This window comes from Trachinotus anak, unplaced genomic scaffold, assembly GCF_046630095.1.
Source record: "Trachinotus anak isolate AG129_WGS33_773 ecotype Australia unplaced genomic scaffold, CSIRO_AGI_Tana_v1 ptg000001l, whole genome shotgun sequence".
Lineage (NCBI taxonomy): Eukaryota > Metazoa > Chordata > Actinopteri > Carangiformes > Carangidae > Trachinotus > Trachinotus anak.
In genome coordinates, this window is record NW_027273852.1 from 44,487 (window position 1) to 70,363 (window position 25,877).

Genomic DNA, 25,877 nt, shown 5'->3' on the forward strand with positions numbered 1-25,877 from the left:
GGTTCCAATTGTAAAGGTCAAGACACCCAGCCGTTTGAGAGCAGAGGCTGGTGCATCAACACTGTCAGAAGACCTTCCACCACTTAGCAATATCAGGACCTGTGGAACTCCTTCCAGGCGCCTGCTTCCGGCAGAGGCAGTGAAGACATTATCCCTCAAGTACTGGAGAGCTGCTCCAGTGTTGAGGGTTCTTCCGCCTTTGTGCCTCAAACCTCTGACAGTGTCGAGGATCTGGCCTTTTGTGCCGTACGTGTTCAGATAGAACTGCACAGTTGGATCTCTGCTGTACTGAACCACTGAGACGCGGTCTTTGTTGTCATCCACGCTGAGTGTCTCTACTACTCTTTGGACAAAGTCTCGCATAGCTGGGAATCCAGTCTTAGTGCCATCAGATCCATCCAACAAGAACACAACGTCCCTCCCCGGACGCTGTTTCTCCACTAGGGAACATAAGATTTGAGACACGTGTTTAGGTTGGTCTGTCAAATGTGTCCTGCGTGGAATTCACCTGCTGAAAGCTAGCCTCAACCTTTGCCACTTACTCTACAAAGGTGGCACAACTGTTTTGCCAAAGAGGCACTGGCTGACCTGAACTTAGTCAAATACACTTTATCACATGTCAATTAGCATCCTAGCATAAGCTTGGAGTGTAAAAATGGGTCACTTCCTTACCGGTTACCGTTGGCGTCATGGCCGTGGCCTTCACTAGCACTGTGCTCATTGCAGAGGAGAGCTGTTCTTGGACAGCGGGGAGGTCACTGAACTCAGACACTCTTAGAGCAAGACTAGGGTCATGTGTTATCTTCTGCAGCTCTCTACTGTCAGAGCCCCTCGTTCCAATGCCGATCACAGAGATGCCCTGTTGTTTGAGAGCAGAGGCTGGGGTATCTACACTGTCAAAAGACCTCCCACCACTTAGCAGGATCAACATCTGTGGAACACCTTGCAGGCGCCTACTCCCGGAGGAGTTTGTAAAGACATTGTCCCTGACGTGCTGGAGGGCTGCCCCGGTGTTGAGGGGTGCGCCTCCTTTGTGTCTCAGCTCTCTGACCGAATCCACAACATCCTCCTTTGTGGTGTATGTGTTCAGATAGAAATTGACCTCCGCATCTCTGCTGTACTGGACCACAGAGACACGGTCTTTGTTTTCTCCCACATTGAGTTTCTCCACCACTTTCTCAACAAAATCACGCATGGCAGGGAAGCCATTCCTTGTGCCCTCAGAACCATCCAGAAGGAATACGATATCCTTTTTGGCAGTGTCAACTGAGAAAAGACAGGAAGACAAGAAGTGAAAACCTTTGCCAAAAGTACACTCCTGAACAAATTATCACCGAGTGGTGGGCTGTCTCTTTTAAACAGCTGGGAAGCACACCAGCGCCTCTTTTCAAATGCACGCATGGAATCTAAAAAAGTATCTAAAACGATGAATGCTAACCTCAACATTTACATCAAAGATTGCACAGCTTTTTTATCAAATATGTACTGCCTCACCTGAGCTTAATGAAATACTCGACATGATCTTGAGATTAAAACTTCAGTACCTTTCTTACTGAAAGGTACTGAAGTTTTAGTGGTATGAGTTCTCATTGGAGTTCAATTTAAAAAAAATTTGCAAAAGTTGGAAAGATTGCAACCAGCTGATGTAGTCCTCTTCATTTTTATTTGGACGTGAATTTACTCTTGCCTGACATATTTTCATTCACAATATTATATCTTATTTTCCAAAACAGAGGAATCAAACATGGCTTGACGTTTGTTTTTTACAGCATTGGCCATCCCCATATATGTGGTTTTATTTTTATACACTGTGCTCCTACACTAGCCACCTACACTTTACATTTCATCTGCTTTTCCTTCTATTGATTTCCCTCTTTAACACCACAAGGTTATTTTGTGCTCTTATTATAATGTTAAAAATGGAAATAGTTTCACTCACATGTATCAGAACAAGATCTGTATTTGAGCTTAACTTGAATCATGCAGAATACAATAGCTGTATAACATCTTACCCATCAGTTCTGTTTTTGAAATTTCTTTTTTCCATTTTTCTTCTGTAATTGCAGAAATAACTTGCTCTTGTATATTTGGAAGTTGAGCCATATCAGAAACTGATAAACTGTAACTTGGAGCATATGATATCTTCTCCATTTCTTTGTGGTCAGAGCTTTTTGTTCCAATAGTTAATATTGTGACATTGCTTTCTTTTAGAGAAGCTAAAGGCAAATCCACACGGTCACTTGATGGTCCACTACTTAAAACAACAAGATATTGTGGCACATTTTCTGAGTATCTGCTCCCTGTGGCAGCTGTGAATACATTGTCTTTAACATATTGTAGAGCTGCACCCATTTTGAGAGGTCTTCCACCTTTGTGTGAGAGCCTTCTGACAGCTGTTAGGACATCTTCCTTCCTCTTGAATGAATTCAGAAAGAAATTAGCTAGTGCCATATTGCTGAATTGAATCACAGCAACTCTGTCTTTTTTTGGTCCAATGTCAAATCTTTCTATTACTTTGTGCAGAAAATCTTGAATGGCTGAAAAGGCATCTCTGGTATTATCAGATCCATCCAAAAGAAAAACTATGTCTTTTCCTTTTTCATCACTTTCCTCTGTTAATGAAAATAGATACGATGAGATGAAAACAGATTGATGATGTTAATAATAATCATCATAAATATATTCAATGGTGGTTTCTGTAAATAATTATTCAAATAATCTAAATTCTTACCTGCTTTAGTTTCCTTCTCAACTCCCTCTTGAATAAGATGACTCATCAAACTTTTCTGAATACGAGGAAGATTTACAAAGTCAGGAACTGAGTAAGCATGATTTGGGTCAGAGGAAATGACTTGCATTTCAGCTGAATTTGACATTCTTGATCCAACTGCAAATGTGACAACCCCTGCAGCCTTCAGCATACTTGCTGGGCCTCGTGGAGAATCTCTCGATCTTCCACCAGCCAATATTACAAGTATCTGCTTGGCACCCTCATGATGTCGACCTCCAGCGTCTGAAACAAACACTTTATCCCTCACAAACTGTAGAGCTGCTCCAATGTACTGTGGCCTTCCGCCTTTTGGTTTTAGGCTTGCGATATGTTTAAGGACATCATCTCTTGTGTTGTAAGTATTCAGATTGAAATTGAGTTCAGCATTGTTGCTATACTGAACAACAGCAACTTTATCTTTTCCTTGGTCCAGGTCAAAAATGTCAACCATTTTTGCAACAAATTCACGTATAGCAGAGAATCTACTCCTGACATCATCAGATCCATCAATGAGAAAGACAATATCTCTATTCACGCTGGAGCTGGATCCTAGAAAAGTCCACAATCATCAGTTTTGTTATATATATATATATATATATATATATATATGTATGTATGTGTGTGTGTGTGTGTGTGTGTGTGTGTGTGTGTGTGTGTGTGTGTGTGGCCTTGTTCTGCTATATTCTTGGGGTCTGAAAATTGGGAGTCCATTATACTTGACCAAAATGCTGTATCCCAAAACTTTAAATGGCTGTTTAAGGGTTAAGATTTGGGTTTAGGGATAGGGTTAGAAATAGGTTTAGGTCAAAGCAACAGTAAGGGTTAGGGCTAGGCATTTTGTTGTGATGGTTAATGTTACAGTAAGGGGCTAGGGAATGTATTATATCAATGATCGGTCCCCATGAATATAGTAAGACAAGTACATGTCTTTGTGTGTACATAAAATTAGAGATTTATCAGAAATGAAATGATGTCAAATTAATTTATATGTGTTTTCACTCACCTACACCAGGGCTGGCTGTGCCTTTGTGAGATGCAATGGCTGAGAGCAACTGTTCTCTCACAAGAGGAAATTCAGACTTCTCCTTGATAAAATACTCGGCTCTAGGACTGTGTGTTAATTGCTCCATCTCCAGTCTATCCGCATTATTAACGCCAACAGTGAAAAGGGCAATTCCATCCTTTCTCAGCCTGTCCACTGGACCTAAGACATCGTCCTCTGACTTTCTCCCACTTAAAAGAATCAGTATCTGTGGAACTCCCTGCTCAGCTCTGCTTCCAGATGAAGCCGTCAACACATCTTTCTTCACATAATCAAGGGCTATACCAGTGTTCACACTGAACCCTCCTTTCAGTTTTACATTGTTCAAATGGCTCATGACATCATCTTTCACTGAGTATGTGTTCAGGAGAAAATCAGTAGTGGGCTCTGTACTGTACTGAATCAAAGCGACTTGTACTTTGCTTGGACCAATATCTATTGGCTTGACAAATTCTTTGACAAAATCCAAAATTTGTCTTTCACTTGCTTGCATTTCATTAGAGCCATCAAGGAGAAAAACAATATCAGCTCTTAGGAGTTCTAATTCTGCAATTATGGAAGGGTCTGTAATGAATACAAATAAACATTTTACAAAACCAACATCTTTGCTGTAAACAGAAATATTTGAATATATGTTCTTATATAACCATAAAACTTTTATGTCCACATAAATGGCATCTCTAAAATGTTAAAATGCAAATTATTGTTCTACTTCTTACCAATAACAGTTGGAAATTCTGTTGTTTCATGAGTGCCCTTCAATGTTGCCTCCAAAGATGGTTGTATGCTTTGCAGATTGTTAAAATTAGTCACATAAAAATTATGTGCTGGTGTGAAAGCAATGGTTTGCATTTCCAAAGTATCAGCATTCCTTGTTCCAATAGTAAATGCCTTTATTCCATTTTCTTTGAGTGACTGTGCTTGGCTTCTGACATCATCCACTGATCGCCCACCACTAAATACATACAGATACTGGGGGACTGATTCTTTATGTCTGCCTCCAACTGAAGCAGCAAAGACATTGTCTTTGACAAATGTCAGTGCATTGCCAATCTTGAGGGGCCGTCCCAATTTATGCCTCATTGTTCTAATAGAACTGAGCACATCCCTCTTGGAAGAATAGGAATTCAAGTAAAAATTGGCAGTGGCATCACGGCTGTATTGAACAACAGCCACTTGATCTCTGTTCTCACCTACAGTTAAACTTTCAACAATTTTTTCTATAAACCCTCGTATCTCTTCGAAGCCATTTCGTGAGTCATATGATCCATCAATAAGAAATACTACATCACTTTTCTTGGAATCTGCAACACAGAAAAAAAATGTGGAGACAAAGGCGATATGATTTTCTTAGGTAACAGGTAAGCAGCTGCAATGACAGTCAACTTTGATTCCCCATTCTCTTTATTTCTTAATGAAATAATGTTTTTAGTGAAAAGGTAAAAACTTTAGACCTTACCAAAACCCTTTGTGGGAGCAGTTTGCTCTAAATGGTGGGAGGCCTTTCTTAACAATGACAACACATCTTGTGTAACAGCAGGAAGTTCCTCATAATCAGTAATGGAGAGTGCATAATTGGGTTCATGAGATAATGTCTGTATCTCTAGGGTATCAGCATCAGTTGTTCCAATGGCAATTGGAATGACACCAATTTCTTTCAGCATTCTGACCGGGGTTCTTATGTCATCTCCAGATCTTCCACCACTCAGTAGAATGAGTATCTGTGGAACTCCCTCCAGGAGTCTACTTCCTGACTTGGAAGTAAATACATGGTCCCTCACATACTGAAGAGCTTCTCCAATGTTGTGAGGATGACCTCCTTTGTGACTTAGACCTCGTACTGCATCAAGGACACTATCCTCTGTTGAGTAACGTCTCAGGTTGAAATTAGTTTCTGCCGTGTCACTGTACTGAACCACAGCCACACGATCTTTGTTTGCATCAATGTTTAGGTCTGCCACCATTCTCTGCACAAAGTCTTTAATATCTGGAAATCTTTGCTGAGAATCATCAGAACCATCAAGCAAGAATACAACATCTCTTCTGCTGAGATCTGCAATCACACAGACATTTAAACAAATTGGTTGATATAAAACTTTTGATGAAAAGTGCAAATGTTCAGTTACCCCCCACATGCACAACAGCAGACCATTTTTGTTTTAATGCAGACCCTCTCATTTGAATCTCTGCTTGACAGAAATGGGAAGGACCACCAAAGAACATATCGGTAATCAAGTCCAAAAAAGGTGAATTTAAAGTATTTAAGGAATGGGTTGACAAAAAAAATAGCATGTTACATTTAAGTTATTTTCAATGCGAATTAAAAAATTTTGTGATGGACAAAAGTGAAAATTGTTTTATTTGTCTAAATATGCAAAATATTTGTTTACAAGAAAACTGTCATATTTCACTTAATGATCCAACATATCTGTGATCTGATGGCCAAGGGATCCAACAGCCAAAAGGGGTACCAGTCTGTTACTGTCCATCCTTGACCCCCAATTGAAATGAATGATTACAGGCCTATGTCAGTATGACAATGCTGATCATCTTAAATTGTGCACATAGTGAAAGATCTTGTCATTACAGTCTTACCATATGATGCTGGTTTAATAGCAGGGGTTTCAACCTTTGTGGTGGCAGAAAATATTTGTTGTTCAATGCCTGACAGATCACTGGAATCTGATGCAAAGAAAGCATGACTGGCTTCCTGTGAAATAGACTGAATCTCAAGGGAATCTGCATTCTTTGTTCCCACCACAAATACCATCACACCCATTTGTTTCAAGTTTTCTACGGCATTTCTGACATCATCACTGGACCGTCCACCAGTTAAGAGAACCAAAATCTGAGGGACACCTTGTTGATGCCTACTTCCAGAGGAGGCTGTGAAAACATGATCCTTGACATACTGGAGGGCTGCACCAGTATTGAGGGGTCTGCCTCCTTTATGCTGTAGACTTCGCAGATTGTCCACAACATTCTGTTGTGTTTTGTGTGTGTTCAGAAAAAAATCAGCAGAAGGTTCCCTGCTGTACTGCACCACTGAAACACGATCGTTGCCCTCATCCACACTGAGATTCTCCACCATTCTCTCAACAAAGCCAAGCATTGTCTGAAATTCATTTTGCATTTCATCTGAGGAATCCAGTAGAAATACAATATCACGTTGAATGGATTCAGTTAGATCTGCAGAACCTTTCACAGACACAAAGATGATGCTCAGTTAGAGTTACACATGAAGTTATTCAAGATAGATAGATAGATAGATAGATAGATAGATAGATAGATAGATAGATAGACAGCCTTACCCAATACATTCTCTGGTTTTGGTGGTGGTTGTTGTCGAGGCACCCTTTTCACAAATGACACAAGCTGATGATAGACGCTCCCAATATCATCAAACCGCAGCACAGAGAAAGCATAGGAAGGGTTATGTGCAATCATTTGGAGCTCAAGTATGTCCGCATTTCTTGTACCTACACAGAATGGAACAACTTTGTCCTGCTTTAGAGCCACAGCTGCACTTGCAACATCATCCTGAGATCTTCCACCACTTAACAGAATCAGTATCTGAGGGATACCTTCTTGATGTCGACTCCCCGAGAAATCAGTGAATGCATTATTTTTCACATAGTCCAGGGCTGCCCCAGTGTTTAGGGGTCTGCCCCCTTTATGGTTCAGCTCCTGAAGAGCGTTAAGAATATCTTGTTTTTCCGTGTAGGTGTTCAAATTGAAATGTGTCTGTGGATCTCTACTATACTGGACCACAGCAACACGGTCTTTGTTCTCACCAATACTGAGTGTTTCTACCACTCTTTGGACAAAACTTTTCATTGCTGGGAAGCCGCTCCGTGTGTCCTCAGACCCATCCAATAGAAACACTATGTCTCTTTGAGGGGATTCTAGTTCAACTAGAAAAGAATAGGAAAACCTTGTTTAATAATAACATAATAACATAATACATCAGTGTGGTGCAAGCAATACACATTAGATGGTTGGTAAAGCCATAAGAATAATTCAAACTACTTACTGCAATAAACAAGGTGTTAGATACCAGAGCACTTAAAAAAGGTAGATGAAATAATTAACAAACATGGAGAAAACTACAAGATGAGAGAAAATATTCCTCTTTCACAAATGAAAGATGGAAAGAGCTGAATAAAAGATTTCAGTATTCTTTATATCTAAATATTCAGTCAATGATGTGATTATCATTGGCTCAAGGAAGAGCTTAATGATGCCGATGTGAGGCTGTCAAGAAAGGCTCTCCAAGGCGCATGAGGAAAGAGGTTGAGAACCAAACAAGAGAGAGCATCAGGAAATTGTGTTTGAGGCACATGAAACTGACTGACATTCTTCAGAAGATAATGCAGTTTCATGATAGTTCAAACCCTGAAAGACTTGCACTAAAATGTAAGCGGGGAGTCTGATTCAGCTTCAAATTAGCAATGCCTCTTACCTACAACAGTAGGCAGCTCGATTCGTATTTCCGACTTGACAAATGCAGCTATCTCCGGCTGAATGGAAAGAAGTTCACCAAAGATGGGCAAGTTGAAAAGGAATCTGGAGGAGAGGGCAATTTTTTGAAGCTCCTCCTGTTTAGCATTTTTCATTCCAATGGCAAAAGACAGAATGCCAATTTGTTTTAAGTCCAATGCAGCTCTGGAAACGTCATCACTGGATTTGCCTCCAGTCAGTAAAAAAAGAATCTGAGGGACACCTTCTAGTTGTCTACTCCCAGATGATGCTGTGAAAACATGATCTCGCACAAACTGCAGAGCAGCCCCAGTATTCCGAGGTTTACCTCCTTTATGGCGAAGGCTTCTTACAGCGTAGATGATAGCCTTTTTGGATCTGTGAGTTTTTAGATTGAAGTAAACCGTGGTGTCATTACTATACAGCACAACAGCCACTCGAACCTTGTCTTCACCAATGTCTAGCTCTTCTGCCATTCTTCTGATGAACTCTCGAATAGCAGGAAGTCCATTTCTGGAGTCATCCGATCCATCAAGGAGAAACACTATGTCCTTCTTATTGCTCTCTGCATTAACAAGGTGATACAAAGAGAATTCATGGACGTAATGAAGACTTTTCTACACTCATGCATAGTCATTAGCATGAGAAAGAAACTCAGAAGCTCAGGGGGAAAAAATGACCAGAAGAGCACATATGACCTGTTGCCCGGAAAGAGTTATTTCAAGCAGAACTGCCAAAGAACCATCTTTTTTATCAAAAAGATGTATGAGAGAACATGGCAAGTTATCTTCAAAGTACCATTAAAAATGAACAATTGGAAAGAAGTATAAACGAGAGCTACATCTGGAAACCCTTAGAAATGCATAACAGTTGATTTTTCAAAACAGAGTAGATTTTATATCAACATTATTCATGAATATCATGCAAGAGAAATGTGTCATAATGAATCATTCATGATCTTATCATAAATTGTTGGGAATTTATGTTGATTAGAGAGAGGAGAGACTATCCTAGAGAGTAAAAGTTGTAAAAGTAAAAGTAACTTTAAGTAATCCAATTTCAGGCATATATTCAAATGTGGAATTCTTACCTACTAAATCAGAGATTCCAGTCATGGTTTCCTTGGTGTCTTTGTTTATGTTCAGTGTAGCAACAACTTGTGACTGGATTGAGGCCAACTTGGAGAAATCATTGACCTTGTATGTAAAACCAGGTTTGAAGGTAATCATTTCCAACTCTGCAAGATTGGCATCTCTCACTCCAACTCCCACTGACACAATTCCATGGTCTTTAAGAGCAAAAGCTGGGTTTCTTACATTATCAGCAGATGGTTTGCTACTTAGAAGAATTAGGATCTGGGGCACTTCTTCCAATCGTCTACTGCCCATGGAGGAAGTGAAGACACTGTGTCTCACAAACTGGAGAGCTTGTCCAATATTAAGCTGCCTTCCTCCTTTGTGCCTTAAATTATCTATGGCATTTCTAATGTCATTCTTGGTCTTATGAGAATTTAGATAAAAGCTGACCTCAGGGTTATCAGCAAACTGAACCACAGACACTCTGTCTTGGCCCTCACTGCCAGAGAGGCTCTCCACTATGCTCTTAACAAAGAGTTTTATCTCTGGGAATCCATGTCTTGTGTTATCAGAGCCATCCAGTAGGAACACAATATCTCTTTTCAGAGCATTGCTTTGTTCTAAGACATAACAAATAAGATTAGATTATTCTGATTAAGCACCAAAAACCAGCAGGAGTTGTGTTGTTTTCTCACAGCAAGTTTCACATGCTAATAAGAATCAAAAGTTTTCTTACCTTCATTAATGACGATGGTTAGCTGTTCCTTTGGAAGGCTCAAATAGTTATTGATCCTTGATGGTATGGTGGTAAGCTCACTGAATTCCTTGACGTTGAAGGCAAAGGAAGGGTTGTGTGAAATGGCCTCAATCTGCTTTGGGTCTGCATTCTTGACACCAATACCAAAAGGTATGACTCCGTCTGTCTTCAGGGCACCAGCAGGCTCCTTCACATTATCTCTGGATCTGCCTCCAGTCAAAATGATATTAAACTGAGGGACGTTTTGTGCAGCTCGGCCACCATTTCTTTCAGAAAAGATGGTGTCCTTCATGAATCGTAAAGCAGATCCTGTGTTTAGACTACGTCCACCAGCTGGGGTCAACCCTCTGACAGCTCTTAGCACTTCATCTTTAGTTTGATAAGTGTTAAGGTAGAAATTTGGAGTTGGCTTCTCACTGTGTTGAACCACTGAAACTCGTACCCTGTCAATCCCAATGTCAAGTGGTTCAATTACTTTGATGATAAAATCCCGGATGGCAGCAAAATCTGCTCGAACGTTGTCTGAGCCATCAATGAGTATGGCAACATCCCTTTCACCTCCACGAACAGCTGAGGGAAAACAAAATTAACTGTTATTCGGGAGACTTTTGATCCTACAGTTTGCTATTCTGATATCAAATTTACTTCATTAATAGAAATATTAATTTCATTAATAAAAACTCACCCGTTTCTTCAGGTTCTTCAATGATTGTTGTTACATCTGTATCACCAACCACAGTTATCAGCTTTGGCATGATTACTTCAGCCATAGCTGGTACATTTGAGAAGCTTGGCTCATGGTAACCCAAATCTGGAACGAAGGCAACTGTCTTCAGGAGGGCATCATCTGCTTGCCCAGAACTGACTGTGAAGGTCAAAACCTGAGCCAGAGCCAATCTGTCAGCTATACTTTTAACCTCATCATGGGGTGGACCACCTGTGATCAGAACCAACACCTGCTGGACACCCTGCCTCCTGCGTGACCCGGATGATGACTGGAACATTGTGGCGAGGGCATGTTTCATGGCAGCTCCTGTATTCAAAACTGAGCCTCCCATCAGCCTGAGTTGAGAGATTGTATTCACAACATCTTGCCTGTTGCTGTAGCTGTTCAAATAAAATTCAATTTTTGGATTTTCAGCAAACTGCAGGAGACCAATCTGGACTCTCTCAGGACGTACATCTAGCTGGTTGACCACGTTGATCATGAAGTCTCTCACGTAGGGCCAGTTAGTGCTGCCAACATAGTTTGAGCCATCCACAAGAAAGACTATGTCTCGAACTACTTTTTGAGTCTGCACTGTGGTTATCTCCACCACTAAGAGAAAGCACAAAAAACAAAAATTACCCATGTGTATGTGTATTACATTTTCAAGTTCATATTATGAATTCTTTTTATGACTTTTTGAAGTGTATAGAATATGCCTAGAAGTGAAAGGATTACCTGGCTCAGTGGGTACTTCGGTCACCACCACCCCAGCTAGAGTGGAGAGCGCATTAACAATTGCCTTTGGGTTGCGGCCCAGTGCACGGAAGTCCTTCATGAACACAACGCTGTCAGCAAAGGCAATCTGTTTCAGCTCTTGCTCACTGGCAGCCTTGGAGCCTGCAGCCAGAGTCAATACGCCCATTCGGAGCAGAGCCGCAGCAGGTACTTCCACACTGTCACTCGATTTTTTACTGGTCATCAACAGTAAAAGCTGGGGTACCCCTTGTTGAATACGACTGCCCCTCTCAGGCCGCAGCATATTTGTCCGCACGAAATCCAGGGCTGCTCCAATATTGACCGTTTGTCCAGGTCTTGGTTTTATAGCACCCAAAGCAGCAATTACAGAATCCCGGGATGAATGGGCGTTGAGGTCCATCTCAAGTCGAGGGACATTGCTGAACTGGGCCACACCCACTTGAACATCATCTGGACCAATAGGCATGGTGTCAACAAACCGCTTGATGAATTCACGCACAGAGTTGATTAGTGTTGCACCCATTGTACTGTCGATTAGGAAAATGATGTCTCGTTTTCCAACTGCCAAGACTGAAAAGAAAGGAAAAACACATTAATATAAAAGCTAATTTTAGGTAGTGTTATAATAATAAACCTGTAAATGCTAAAGGCTAACAAAGCCCATTAATGACATTCTGGAATTAGATTTATATTTGTATTTGATTATTTGGGTTATGTGTGAACTAATACTGACTTACTAAAAAAAAGGGGGATGCCATCTGAATGTTATATCAAAAATATATAGTTCGTAATTGATGTTCTGACAGTTACTTATACAAAAGACAGAAGCAATCTAAAAGCTATCAATTAAGTTTAGAATAAGAGAATAAAAATAGAATAATAAATGCTCAATGACATTAATGATTAATCAACAAAATTTAAACTAAAAACATTGCAGAGCAGAGACTAGCCTGGAAGTGGCACTGGACCTTGGCTCTTAATGGAGTCTTGTTTCCAGTGGTGACAGTTGATTGATGTCTACATAATTCATATAGTTCATAAAATCCCTTTTATTGTTCTCAACACTGCAATGCTTGTTAGACCTTTTGTGTTTGACAACAAACAATTGTATTGAAAAATAAGCTGCATATCTTTTGCATTAAATTATATCATTTAGTGCAGGAACTTAAAACTTAAAAATATTAAGCTCTACCAAGGAATATTTTGGGCATACATGAGATATGATATGATATGATATGATATGATATGATATGATATGATATGGACACAACAAATTATGAAGTTTTATGCAGCTTTTCAGATCATGGACTGTCTGTTGGATAAGTCACAGACTGTTTAATGAACCAGGTTCTGAATGGCATGGTAAGGTATCAAAGACTTTCAATTATAGGGGAGTCTGGGGGCAGTTGAAGCAAGCGACAGTTGCAACAAGTCTTATTTCTCCAATCAGAAAGATCCTAAAGTGATGACACTCTAGTACTGCACATGCTCGGTTACACCATCCACACATGAAGAAGATAGAAGACAGTTGTTGCTTTTATTGAAAAAGATTTGTTTTGGAGGTATGACTGCTGTGTTTTTGTTACACTGTGCATTATGTTCTGTCTGGCTGATAGGGTGGGGACAGTTGCAGCAATTTGTTGTACTGTCCCTAAGCTAAGCAGCCAAATCAAAACAGAGCACATTTTTATTCAAAATAGTCAATATGCAGCTAATTTTGTCCCATCGCAAAACAGATGCAAAAATAATTGCTCATTTTAACAAAAGACAATACAAACAAGGTATTTGTGGAATTATTTTGTTAGACTGTCATGTTCTTAAAATATATTTGGTTCTATGCCAAACAAAACTCAATAACTGTTCTATGATAAATATTATTAAATAAATAATTAACTAGAATACTATTGTATAAATGAATAATACTACAGTATGTTTTTTGTAAAACAATGCATACTTTCAGAATACTATGCCTATTGAGAGAAAAAGCAAAAGTTAATTATGTATATGTACATGTTGCAACCATCTGTGATCCCTGTTGCAACTGTCCCCAGGGTTGGGTTTGGTTGCAAAATCTAAATTTTGGTATGGAGTGGGTAATTAGCAGAAAGATGTAATTTGGTTGGTCTAACCCAAATAGTATCTGAGTGACAGAGGAAAATGCAAGAAGTTTTGCAACCAACCCAAGTCTCCCCTACTTCTCAAACATATCTTACCTTGCACACTAAATTAGATTCATTACAAGCTTTTAAGCTTTCCATAACCAAAGTGCCCCGCCCACATTTACAGAGATGTTACATACCTTCTGTGAACTCATTCTGAACTATAATGGTGCGCTGGACCACCCCGTTAATGTATGGGAACAGCTGGTCACCCATGCTTGCCACTGCTCTGAAATCAGGGGCTGACACGACAAAACTTTTGTCTGTAGCAACTGCTTCCAGATCTGCAGTGGCAGTGTCACCAATCGTCACGCCGAATGTGATAACGCCAGCCCTCTTAAGGGCCCGGTCACCAGCACCAGTATCATCAGTTGATGGCCCAGCACTGATAATCACCAGCATTTGGGGCACACCCTCGTCTGCCCTGCCCCCAGCTGCTGTGCTCAAAAGGCTCTCGGCCACATCTTCCAAGGCAGCCCCCAGGTTAGATTCGTCGCCCCCTGAGTAGGCAAGGCCCTTCACAGCTTCCAGGACTGACGATTTGCTGTCATAGCTATTTAGATAGAACTTTATCTCTGGGTTGGCGTTGTACAGGGCTAAGGCCACCCGAACAGTGTCCCTGCCCACATCAAGGCGCTCAATGATTCTCAAAACCAAATCACGAACAAAGGGGAAGTTTGCTGCTCCAACGTTCTGTGATCCATCAATTAAGAGTACTAGGTCAGCTGAATCTTGCTCTTTAAGGAGAGAGAGAGAAAACAAACAAAATGGAACTTGTGAAAGCGTTAACATAGTGAGACAGGGACAAAGAATTCAATCAAAGAACTCGTGCTAGCATGTCATTGCATGTGTAACATTCAGAGTGAACAAATCAATAACAACATTGCAAAATACATCATACTGCATGTAGGCTGAACCAAGGAGATTTCCGAACATGATGTTAGGAAATAATGCTTTGCACTCTTTAGTAATGTGATTTCTTTTCCCAATCACACAACAGTAATTTGGATTATTTTTGGATTACACTATTATGAATTGCAACTACTGATAGGAGAATAATCTCCATATCTTCTATCAGTAACAGTTTAATAAGACCAACACATATTTATATTTTTCACATATCAGAGGCAGATTGGAGGTCTGACACAATGTAAAGCAAATTGAATTTGAAATCATTTTGATTGTTATTTGAGTTGTGATAAATAGCTAAAAAAAAGGTTTATTGTGCCCGAATGACTGGTACTTCAACTGAAAAGCTAGCTTTTTCAAGTATTTAAACTGTTTAGAAAATAAGGAAAAACAAGGATTGAATGTACCGAAATTAATAATGAATAAAGTATTCAGGATGCACAGGCAGGTTTGAGCTGCCCCTTGTATTAGCTCCACTGAGTTCAGCCATCCCATGCAGACTCTTGTTATGGACCTCAGATAAAGTGACCAGTCATGACCCTGTGGTTCATCCTTGGTGCTTACAGGTTTACAGTACTTGAGAATGTATTACATGGGATCCTTTATAAAATGAGTAAAATCATTTATATAGTGGTAATGCTCCCAATCTATTACAAACTGCAATAACAATGTCTTCCTGGAACACGTCTTTCACTTTTGCATGAACAACTCTTCACTTGACTTCGCCTTTCTCATTCCAGTATGTTATTGTGACATATTACACATAATTTCTGGACATCTACATGTAAAAACATTCTCAAAGTACTTCTCCTGCAGGTCAAGGATGATTCCAGGCAGATTCATCACCGTTTCAAATACACAATATCGCACATATTTTACACAGATAGACATTGTGACTGATAAAGACAAACACACATATGCAAGACACATAAGCGGTGGTGCGTGGTTAGCTATTGTTAAAAGCTCATTGACTTTGAGGTGGAATGTTTTAAAGAGTAGGGCATCTCTGAGGCCAAGTTCTTTTCCAAAGGTTTTCTGAATGATTTTTTTTTTGTTTTCTGTTGCTGTCTGTACATGTGTCCTCTCACCTACAGCTGTAATACAAGCAGGCATTATGTGAAAGTGGTGTCTTAAATTATGGTTATGATTAAGGTTATTTCTGTATGCCAACACAGTACTGAAGTAAGTACCATATTTAAAAGCATCTGGAACACAATCCACATACAACATGGCTTTGCACAAGCATATATCTGTGCCATTATCACAAACTGAGTACCCTATCCTAAGATGCAGTAGGGGTGTCAATCACATGCAAATCGTACTGTGATTTTTTTAAGCATTAGGGACATATTAAATGTGGTAAGACAAAACAAGTGATGTTAATTTTGCAGGTTGACAGTGAAAGGTTATTGTGGTTAAAAAATATTTGACTGTGTTAATAATAAACTCCGGTAACGACCACATATGCAGCAGCTTAGCAGCTTCTTCCTGCACATGTGGACACATTAGTATAGTAGTGACACTGGTCCCATTTCATTACCTGTCCCTCCTCCAGCCACAGGGGCCTCATTTGCCAGGGGAATACCCCCTGACCGGGTCACTGCGCTGCAAATCCCCACTACTAAATCTTGAATTATATCCCGCAAGGACAGGAAAGAGTCTACACTGAACACATGAGTGTCATGGGGCTGGCTAGCCATCTCCCTGAGCTCCGACTCCACTGCATCCTGAACTCCAACTGCAAACACCTCCACGCCTGCCAGCTGCAGCACCTGAGCTGGCTCGACCACGTCATCCTGGGAGCGGCCGTCTGTTAGCACCACCACCACCTGGGCCACCCCTTCAACAGCACGGCTGCCAGATGCAGTGGTCAACTGTGTACGTATGAGGAATTCCAGGCCCAGGCCAGTGCGGGTGCCCCCACCACGATATGACATAGTTTTGATGTGTGCCAGGACTCCCTGTGTTGTTGGGTAGCTGTTGAGCTGGAACTCAGTTGCGGGCCTGCTATTGTACTGCACGAGGGCAAATTTAAACCTGTCCCCTCCAACCCGGTGCAGCAATTGTATCAAGTTGTAAAGAAATTGTCTGACATGCTCAAAGTTCTCCTGTCCAATACTCCAGGATGAATCCACTAGAAAGTACATATCAGCTGCCAACCCTTGTCCACAATCTTCGGAGGAGAGTGTTTGGAGGACAGAAGTGAAGACCAGTGAAAAGGATGCTTGGTGTTTGCTATCAAAATATCTGTAATGTTTAGGTCATTCTAAGTTTGACAGCATCATTCTGCTCTAACACTCCTTGGGCCTCTATTCAGATTTTTTGTCCCATATTGAGATACACAGTTTCAATTCAGATTTCATGATAATAATAATAATAAATATAATGGGAAAATAGCTAGTTCACCATCAATGCTCATTAGAATTTAAAAATATTCTATTTTATATATATATATATATGTTTTAGTTTTTGAATATCATAAGCATGAAGCATAAATCCTACTTTTCTTTACAGTCCAGATGTAGATTAAATATTTTTGGAACGGCAAATATAAAATAAAAAAAATGAATTAATAAAAATCGTGTCCCTCTGAGCACTGCTGAAAACTGGAAAAATCATTGTCTGCAGACCATCTGCAAATTGAGCACACTACTGACTGCAGCTGAGATTGATTTATTTCAACTTACCTTCCTGAGCATCAAGTTTAGGGAGGAGTCCTGCAAACAGGACACCCAGAAGGGCGCATAGCGGTAACAACCGATGCCTCCTCATCTTCAGAAGAGAGGACACCTGTGAAACGAGAAACATAAAAAAAATCTGATTATGAACCAGGAAGCAAAGACCTATTGTAATACATCAAGCAAGTTAAATAAGCACATTAAATGAAGAATTGTTTGAATATGAGTGTCTCGACAGTGAACATTTTACATGAACATGATTCTATACAAACTAGTGCCTTCATATTTCCAGAGTAGCATTTAGATCATGTTCTTGTAGGGATATCCTATTTGAATGTTTTTGCAATCCCTATTTCACCACACCACTTCTCTAAATATAATACACAACGTTGCACAAGTTTGCTTCTTTAGCCAAGAGTGTAACATTTAATCTTTGACACACCACACAAGAGAAAAAAACATCTCCTGTTGCTTTACACTGGAACAAATCATTTTCATTACATCACAGTATCATCAGGCAGAAGCCAGCATGTACCTCCTGTCCAAACTTGAAAATGATAGCATAGTATCTATCAATAAAAGGTTGCTATATTTGAATCAGACTGAAACTGTTAACTTTTGTGCTTGTGACCATCGACTCCCAGTGTAAGTGAGGGAGCTGCAGTCCTGTGTTGGTGCAGCACAGAGTGGTGATGATCAAAACCACCTGTTAAAACTACCAGCCAATGTGCTTTAGTAATTAACTCTGCTTGGCAATGGCTGAATTTTCCAACTCATAAAGTAATGTGTTCTCAAGTGTTGGAGTGTTGGACTGGAAAGTCCACCTTCGCAACAGGGGTGTGCGTTTTCTATTTGCTTCATATGTCAGTGGTTGTGCTAATGCAAACTCGCACTCTCTGTACTGACAAGGTTTCAGGTTTATTTAGCCCCACCCCCCCATCCCATAAATTGAGGATTGGTTTCTTAGGTTATATGACGTATGAATCCCTGGCTGTTCTGAATTTTCTGAACACTTGATTTTCTTTGAATCGGTCAAATTGATTCAAATGTGATTAAATATTGTCTCTAACCTCACCTTCCTTTTTCTTCAAGAGGATTACAAATACAGTTGTTCACAAATCTTTCGCTGTGAATAAACAACACCAGAACCATTCTCAACACAAACACACACACACACACACAATTATTCCTTAGTTCAGAAAGCCTAAAATGTCCTCATTAAACCAAATTTTCCTCATTGTAAAATCATTTCTCACAAAGAACTCACATACACACACCCCCGCACACACACACACATTTGTGCTTTTATACTTGTGAATAAACCCTTAACTTCACCCCGACCCCTACTCTAACCTTAACCCCAAAACCAAGTCTTAACAGTCAAGCAGCCCTATGAGAAGTCAGGAATGTCTTTACTTCTGTGACTTTCTGGGTCTGAACCTCAACAACAGTTCAAGTCCAAGAGCACACACATGCATAGACACCCAACCTATTAAATTTGAGACCACCCTGAGGTGCTAATGTGGGTGCAGAAGTACACCAGAGCAGCCAGAGCAGGAGCATTAGAGCAATTTACTTCAAACTGTAAAACTCTGATCCACCTTCATAATGGCACCCAAATTAACCAAAACTTCCAACTTTGACCTGGCAGACTCACATTAGTGTAATTAGAGGGGATTTTCATAAAAGCATATAAACACTAAAGTGAAAGTAGATAACAGTACCTCTGCCTGCTGGCAGACACTTTAAAAGCTCTAGCTCTAGAGAAAAAAAAGAGGTGTTTGGATCATAATTCTCACCATAGTATGTCCATTTTTGGGGGGAGAAAAGAAAATGTACACTAAATGAGTCATGGACATTATAACTGTGACAATGTCCTCTAGTGGAGAATGCAAGTATAACACTCCTTAAAAGGTCCTGATTTTCTAGAATAAAGTGGCACATAAAACCTGTGTACTGGTCATCTGTCTGTTATCATCAGCTTATCTAATCAAATATGGAGTCACATGAAGCTTATCTAAGTGGGGAGATGCCCATGTCTCTGTGTGTGAAACAATTCCCCCACCCAGGGAATCAAATCAGCAACTTTTCAGTCACAACCCTGCTTCTATAAAATTTATGCAATCATTAGTATCAATACAAAAAAAAAAAAAAAAAACGTTATCCACAGGCCAAATTATATCAAAGCACGGGCATAACAGACAGTGGATTCAGGACCCAGTTACTCTCTGATCTTACCACATTGTTTCAATTTAAATTAAATTAATTTTTGCTGAAGAAGAAAAGAGATCCTCTCACAAGAATAGGAAAGTCCATGGGTCAGCATGGCTTGAATCAAAGTCATCCACAATACACAGAAATAATGAATTATAAACATATGGCTGCTGCATTGATGCAACACTGCAGCCTTAAGTTTGTTGGAGTCACCGTGTTTATACTTTACTGTGTCCAGTGTTTATGCGGACCACACTTTGCAGATGGCAATAAAACTCTGAAAGTCTAAACTGGTTGGAAAACCAGTAACAGTAGAGTTGTACTCTGTTTTTGTACAACAAAACATTAGTTAATATTTACATTTACATTCACTCATTTGGCTCTTACCCAAAGTGACTTACAAGTGATATTGGCCATACAGTTAAAGACTGAGGAAAAATACTGAACTGAAAATATTACCGGCAGTTGCAGAGTACTATATCAACAAAAACATTTGCCCACTGTGAACACTAACTGGGTGGGGTCCTTCTCGTGCCCGTAAAGATGAGGATGATTGCACATTTCAGTTTTCTGTAACAATCTTTGTAAAACAAACATCTAAATTGCTTGAAGTGATTCAACCAAGTAAAGAAATATGTGTCCCTGCATTCCCCCAATGCTGTCACTGTCCGGATATAGGGCCTAAATCACTGAGTACCTTTATTTCAAGGAAATCTAAGCTCTCTTGGACAGTCTGACAGATGTTTGTGTTCTGCACTCATGCTCATGTGATTTCAGGTCACTCAAAAGCCACTTCTCTGCAGAGTTTGCCAGGCCTGGCCAGTGTGTCAACATTATGGCTTCCCCTCGCCGCCACAGAGGAAAACATGGTGGAGTCCTGTTTTCTCTGATATAAGCATCCAAAACAACAGCAGCATGGGGAATTACATTATAGGGTCAATTCAGTAAGAAAGTGGAATATTGATGTATTTTTGTGCAACTACCAAGTGACAGAAACTCTAAAACAAGCTGAACGTCCAATCACATTTGACATATTATCACCTGATACCTTAGAATTTCTTATTTACACATTCAACATTAGCAACATTAGCAACAGCAGCATTTATTTGGTGTCTTGTTTTGGGCAACCTTTTGGTCTTGACTAACTGCTGACGGAAATATCTGTCTATTTAGCTGCTACATGCTTCACAGTGTCTGTTACCAATGGTAACTGTTTCTGCCTCCTGTTTGGTGGTGGACAGGCGGTGCACGGGGGGATTATTAGAGGTTTTAACGGCTTCCTGCTCCTGGAAATGACGCTGATGAGAGCAGTAAGAAGCAACCACAACAGCAAATTCAAGTCATTAAACCAAAACAATGAGCTAAAAGCTGCAAAAACATTTTGTTGAGAAGCATCAACCAGCTGCAGAGGTGGTTGATAATTCTCTGTGGGTTCGGTCCTGCGTGTCACACATTGAAATAGAACTAAGATATAGAATAGCTAAGAATAGAAACAAAACTAAGATGCAAAAAGTAACTTGCTCATAATTTCCTCAGCAACGAGTTTGATTACTATCAATCCTTGTTAGCATCTTAAAAGGATTATAAAGTATCAGCCCAAATTATCATCATCAAACATGCTTGTGGATTTCCCAGAAAACTCACTAACTCCATTGTTAAGTCCTTCTTTCTGTAACACCTCAGAGAATTTTACACTCTGTCTTTGTATGTGCCCTCACTGATTTCAAATTATTTAATTTGCATCGAGCAATCCTGATGTTGAAGCCTATGTGATCCTTTCAGCCCATTTACTGTGGGTGTCCCTGGACCAGATTCAAGGGGGTAGGGGGAAATCAAGATTCTTTGCTTTGAGTGTCATTTTGCCATTGCTGCCAAGTCTGAAATGTTTAAAGCCTGCATTTAGGGGCTTTAAGAATCTGCAGATATACATGGGCTCTCCAGGTATATCTATCTTGTTGTAAGGCTGTGAAGGACATATATGTACACGATCATGTCTAATAAAAACAAAACTGTAAAGGATGAGGAGTTACATGCTGTTTTCATGTTTGTGTTTTTACATGTGTGTCCAGCAGTGTGTAATTCAGTCACCACAGTAAAATGTTCAGTTTATATTATCCACTGAGTAGAACATACTGCTCTGTTCACTGTATGAAGTGAGTGCTCCTTGCTCTGTGGGATAATTTATAGACAACAGCGTCAGTTCGCATTTACAGAACCAGACAGACCCTGCTGGTGCTCATGAGCGCACTGAAGCGCGTTCTGCAGCTGGACCTCACACACTCTTTTACAGCAAAGACCACACACAAACACACTCACACACACGAGTGCCATCATTGTCAGTGACAGGTAGCAATGTCATGTGTATGTTCACCCATTGCACTGATGGACCTTTGAGGACAGGAACAGGGAGGTGGTTCAGTCTCCTCACAGTAACAGAAGATGTCGAAATAGGTCTTTGTTGTTGCAATGGGTACATTTTCACACTGGTTTAAAGCCTCTGTAGATAGAGACGCTTGGCTTCACACTCACTGAGAAAATAAGAAAACTGCGAAATATATAGCCAGCAGTTTGCCAGTATAAAAAAAAAACAATGACAAAGTGCTGACTACAAAATAGAAGGAATAATAGAAGAAAAAATAGAAGAAAGCAGCTATAATTAACATATTTATATTAACAATGAATCACAAGACTACTCATCAATGAAAGGGGTCGTCTGCAGTGACAAACCCACAGAGAATTATTACCAAACTCTGCAGCTTCCCTCAGCAGCTTTCAGCTCATTGTCTCGGTTTTCTGACCCGTAGCTTTACTGTCTAGTTTCACTCTCACCTCTCTCATCAAAAGTCACTGTACTGTGTCTGCTCAGCGCCAAACAGCAGCTGTGGAGCATTTAGCTACAAGAGCCAGATCTTTCCCTCAGGGCTTAGTGGAGAACAGAGCTAATACTGAATACTGGATTTACATCCATCAAGTATGAAAGTTTATTCCGCATTAGTGACTTACGTTCAAATGCAACACTTTATTCTAACACTGAAAGGGGTGTCATGTTTATGTTGTGCATACAGTGAATGTTTTACCAATTTAGACATGTGCATTAAATCTTTACTTTCTGTCTACAAAGAATCCTGAGTTGTACATCCTGCCCCACTGGCACAGCTGCATTTCTTTGGCAACTAATTCTTCAGCTACAGTGCAGAGGAAGTTATATTATACCCCCCCAAAAAAATGGTGAATTTGATCCCTGCTGATGTTGTTTATTATTTCATTTTTGTCTTAATTGTGCCATTAATTATAAATGGTTTTGCAAATCAAGCTCACACCACCATACACACACCACACAAAGGACATTACTCAGCTTGCTCTAAGCAGCAGGAAACAGTCCAAGATCATTTGCATTTAATAAGAAAGGCTTAATGTGCAAACCACATGTCATGCCCCTGGGCTCAATGGATCACCCTTTCAAACTGGCTCAGCTTTAGCAGCTCCCTCAACACTTTATTACAAACTGAAAAATTAGTGCGTAAGAATTATACTGTCAGCAACGATTATTGATTCCATTATGCATAAATCAGTTCCAAAGACCAGTTTTGTTCTGTGTGTGCAAGACATCTCTTTACAAACTGGTGACAAATAAGTGCGGTCAATAGGGACGGGGCTTGTTTCCACACACTCAGTGTAAGACAGCTCTACACTGCCACTCACTGGCTTCATGCAAGGAAATATCACAACGTGTGAGACAGCACACATCGTCGTGCACCAGTAAACCTCCACTTGTATGAATCAATCACAGGGCTATATGGACCTGTAACCCCCCCTCTGCCCCCAGCTGGAAGGATGTGATGTGCCAGGTGTGGCACAGATGAAAGGAGGATTAATGATACAGTTAAAAGAGGGAGGGGGAGACAGGGCGGGCAGGCAGCTCCACACAGCTGATGTGTGTTAGTCCGTCTGACATCTAGCAGATGTGTGTTCCAGCACCATGGTCAATGTGAGCCTGCAGGCTGGCTCAGTTCAAGTATTAAAGTTGACACTCATGCAGTATTGGTTAGGATGGGAGAAAAGAAACACATGAGGAAAAGGCCTGTAGAAAACAAGCCAATAGTCATTGTTATCCGCTGAGTAAGGTCAGTTGATTTATCTCTCTAGACTAGTGGTATGTTCTCAATCAAGACATTGGAAATCCCAAGAAATGACCTCAGACACTTACTCTCTCTCAAGCCCAGTGCTCCGTCTGACCAGTGTATGACAGTGATATTCATTGTTTGCATCCGCTCCAATTATAGATTCTTTAAAAAGAGAACACTGGAGGAGCTCGTCCCTGAAGCTAGACCTGAAAAATGTTCCAACTTTCCAGACATCTGTGCTGCATCATGGAAAAAAAGACAAAAGTCTGGAGGGAGTGGACGAACAATAAAACATCCTAATACTGATTTATGCTGTATCTCTAAAAGCCTTTTGTTAAGAATCATCCTGATGCACCTTCGCCAGTGACAGTTCTGATGTTGGGCCCAAAGGGAGCTGCAGCACCGTCATAATGCCGCTAGTAAATTATATGAAAGTACTTCAAACAAATAAAACCAAATTTGGAGTGCACGCCAACTTTCCTCTCGCTTTTTTGAACAGAGACCAAGTTCTTCCTTAATGTATCATAGCAACGGGGTTACATGCAAACATAAAACTATGTGGAAGCAGTAGCTCATGAGAGTTATGACAAATTTCCTAGGTAATTTCATTATCATGCTACTCAGAAGAAAAAACAAGAATAATTCTCAGGAACTATTGCAAAAATAAGAATTCATTTGTGCACCAAATCCCATAAACACACACACACACACACACACACACACACACACAAGGAAGACACAGCTAAATTCCTCTGGCTGTCCTTGGACAGTCTTGTTGGAGAGGTGGAAGATTAATGACATACACCTGGTCCACTAAACCCTGCAGCCCACCACCACCTCCACCACCTCCACCCACTCCATCTCTTTTGTCCACTGCGCCCAGAACCCCTTCTGGTTCTCCTGGTACATCTGGCCAGTCGTGTGGAAAACACTTTCTTCACACTTTTCCACTCTTGCATTGGTTTCAGAGGGTGTGGTTTTGCCGCTACTGCTGCAGTGGAAACATCTACCCGTCCAACTACTCCTCTTTGGAGCTCTCAGTTGCGGTTGTGGAGATTTTGAAATTTGGATACTGTGTCATGAAAAAAAAATTCCATATTAACTGAATTACTTAATTTCAGAAGTGCACAGAAATGAGTTACTGAACCACAATCTGTTCCATTTCTTATCCCTTCACATATTTAGCAGATTATGATAGGAGACTTACATAATCAGCTGTCTTCAGATTATACTGCAGTTTTCACTCTCATCAAAAAACCTTTAACACTGAGTCACAGCTAAAGACCTCACATGTGGCATCTCAGGAATTACATATTTTCATCTCATGACACTTATTAGACATTGAAGCTTTGCAAGAACCAAGAAGGTCCAACAGAAGAGAAATATTTTCAAACTTTTTGATAAGAAAAGGAGAGCGCACACGCCCCTCACACTCCACTCACATGCATCATACATAACATTGCTGAGGTTTCCTCCTTCACCCTAACTGCGGCTCACCTCTTGCCCTTGCAGCACTCTGACCGCTAAAGTATAGGCTTCAGTCAAGCTGTTAAACGCATACTGTCTGATATTTATGAGCTATAAGCCAAAAACGCTGTGCAAACCTGTGATTAAGACACCCATCATAAGCACTCATGTTACGACTTAACTCTATGCTCAGGTCAATGCACTAGTTATAATTGACATACAATGCAATCAGGTCAATCTTTTATGGTGTAAAAAGCAAGAAATTAAGCCGTTATGCACAAAGCACATGTCCTTAAAACTTACCCTGAGCTGAAGTAGCTGTACTCCACTGTATTTGTTTTTGAAGAAAAAAAATTATATCAGTTATGTGAAATGACTGCAAGCTGGACTTTAGGTCATTATCCTCCTGGTAAATTCCTCTTGCTGGCTTTTCCAGCACCTCCCGAAGGAAGGCAGCTGAGCAAAGCAGTGATAAGAGATGTAGAGAGAAAGGGGTCCTGAGTGAAGGGGGGAAATGGTTGAGACAGAAAGAGACAGACACCCTCCCGGTCTCAAACCAGAGGAGCTGTGGTGCTGAGTTCAAGGCTGGGATGGGACAAACTTCCAAACTGCTGGAGTGCTGCCACCTCTCTCTCCCTCCTCCCACTTTCTCTAAAGAAAGGGAAAAAAAGAAAAAAGAGGCGGGAGAGAAGAGGAGAGGAGAGGGAGAGCGAGGGGCTGAAGAGAAGTAAATGAAA

General features: G+C 40.5%; 1 protein-coding gene across 5 annotated transcripts; it reads right to left on the reverse strand.

Annotated features, from left to right (window-relative positions):
- Nucleotides 1-1,135: 1,135 nt before the first annotated feature.
- Nucleotides 1,136-25,877, reverse strand: col6a3 (collagen, type VI, alpha 3). 5 transcript variants are annotated; one of them, XM_071475258.1, is made up of 15 exons: nt 25,444-25,877; nt 17,345-17,447; nt 16,198-16,830; nt 13,889-14,485; nt 11,569-12,159; nt 10,810-11,442; nt 10,104-10,694; nt 9,382-9,987; nt 7,124-7,726; nt 6,408-7,010; nt 5,272-5,865; nt 4,532-5,116; nt 3,774-4,376; nt 2,732-3,319; nt 1,136-2,612 (listed from the first exon to the last, which is right to left on the reverse strand). In XM_071475258.1, the coding sequence occupies exons 2-15, from the start codon at nt 17,427-17,429 to the stop codon at nt 1,969-1,971; spliced, it is 7,956 nt and encodes a 2,651-aa protein (XP_071331359.1). In that variant the 5' UTR covers nt 17,430-17,447; nt 25,444-25,877; the 3' UTR covers nt 1,136-1,968. The 5 variants fall into 5 exon arrangements, with proteins under 5 accessions (XP_071331359.1, XP_071331445.1, XP_071331535.1 ...); XM_071475344.1 differs by having other exon boundaries at nt 2,472-3,319; nt 25,444-25,875; XM_071475434.1 differs by lacking the exon at nt 1,136-2,612 and having other exon boundaries at nt 3,200-4,376; nt 25,444-25,806.

What these genes read in the sequence shown, in the direction of transcription:
- col6a3 (XM_071475258.1), bottom strand. Translation starts at nt 17,429, where the DNA reads ATGAGGAGGCATCGGTTGTTACCGCTATGCGCCCTTCTGGGTGTCCTG. An exon ending in TCAGAATGAGTTCACAGAAG is followed by an intron (nt 12,160 to 13,888) that starts GTATGTAACATC and finishes CTTTCTTTTCAG; the next exon opens with TCTTGGCAGTTGGAAAACGA. An exon ending in TGAAGAACCTGAAGAAACGG is followed by an intron (nt 10,695 to 10,809) that starts GTGAGTTTTTAT and finishes GTTTTCCCTCAG; the next exon opens with CTGTTCGTGGAGGTGAAAGG.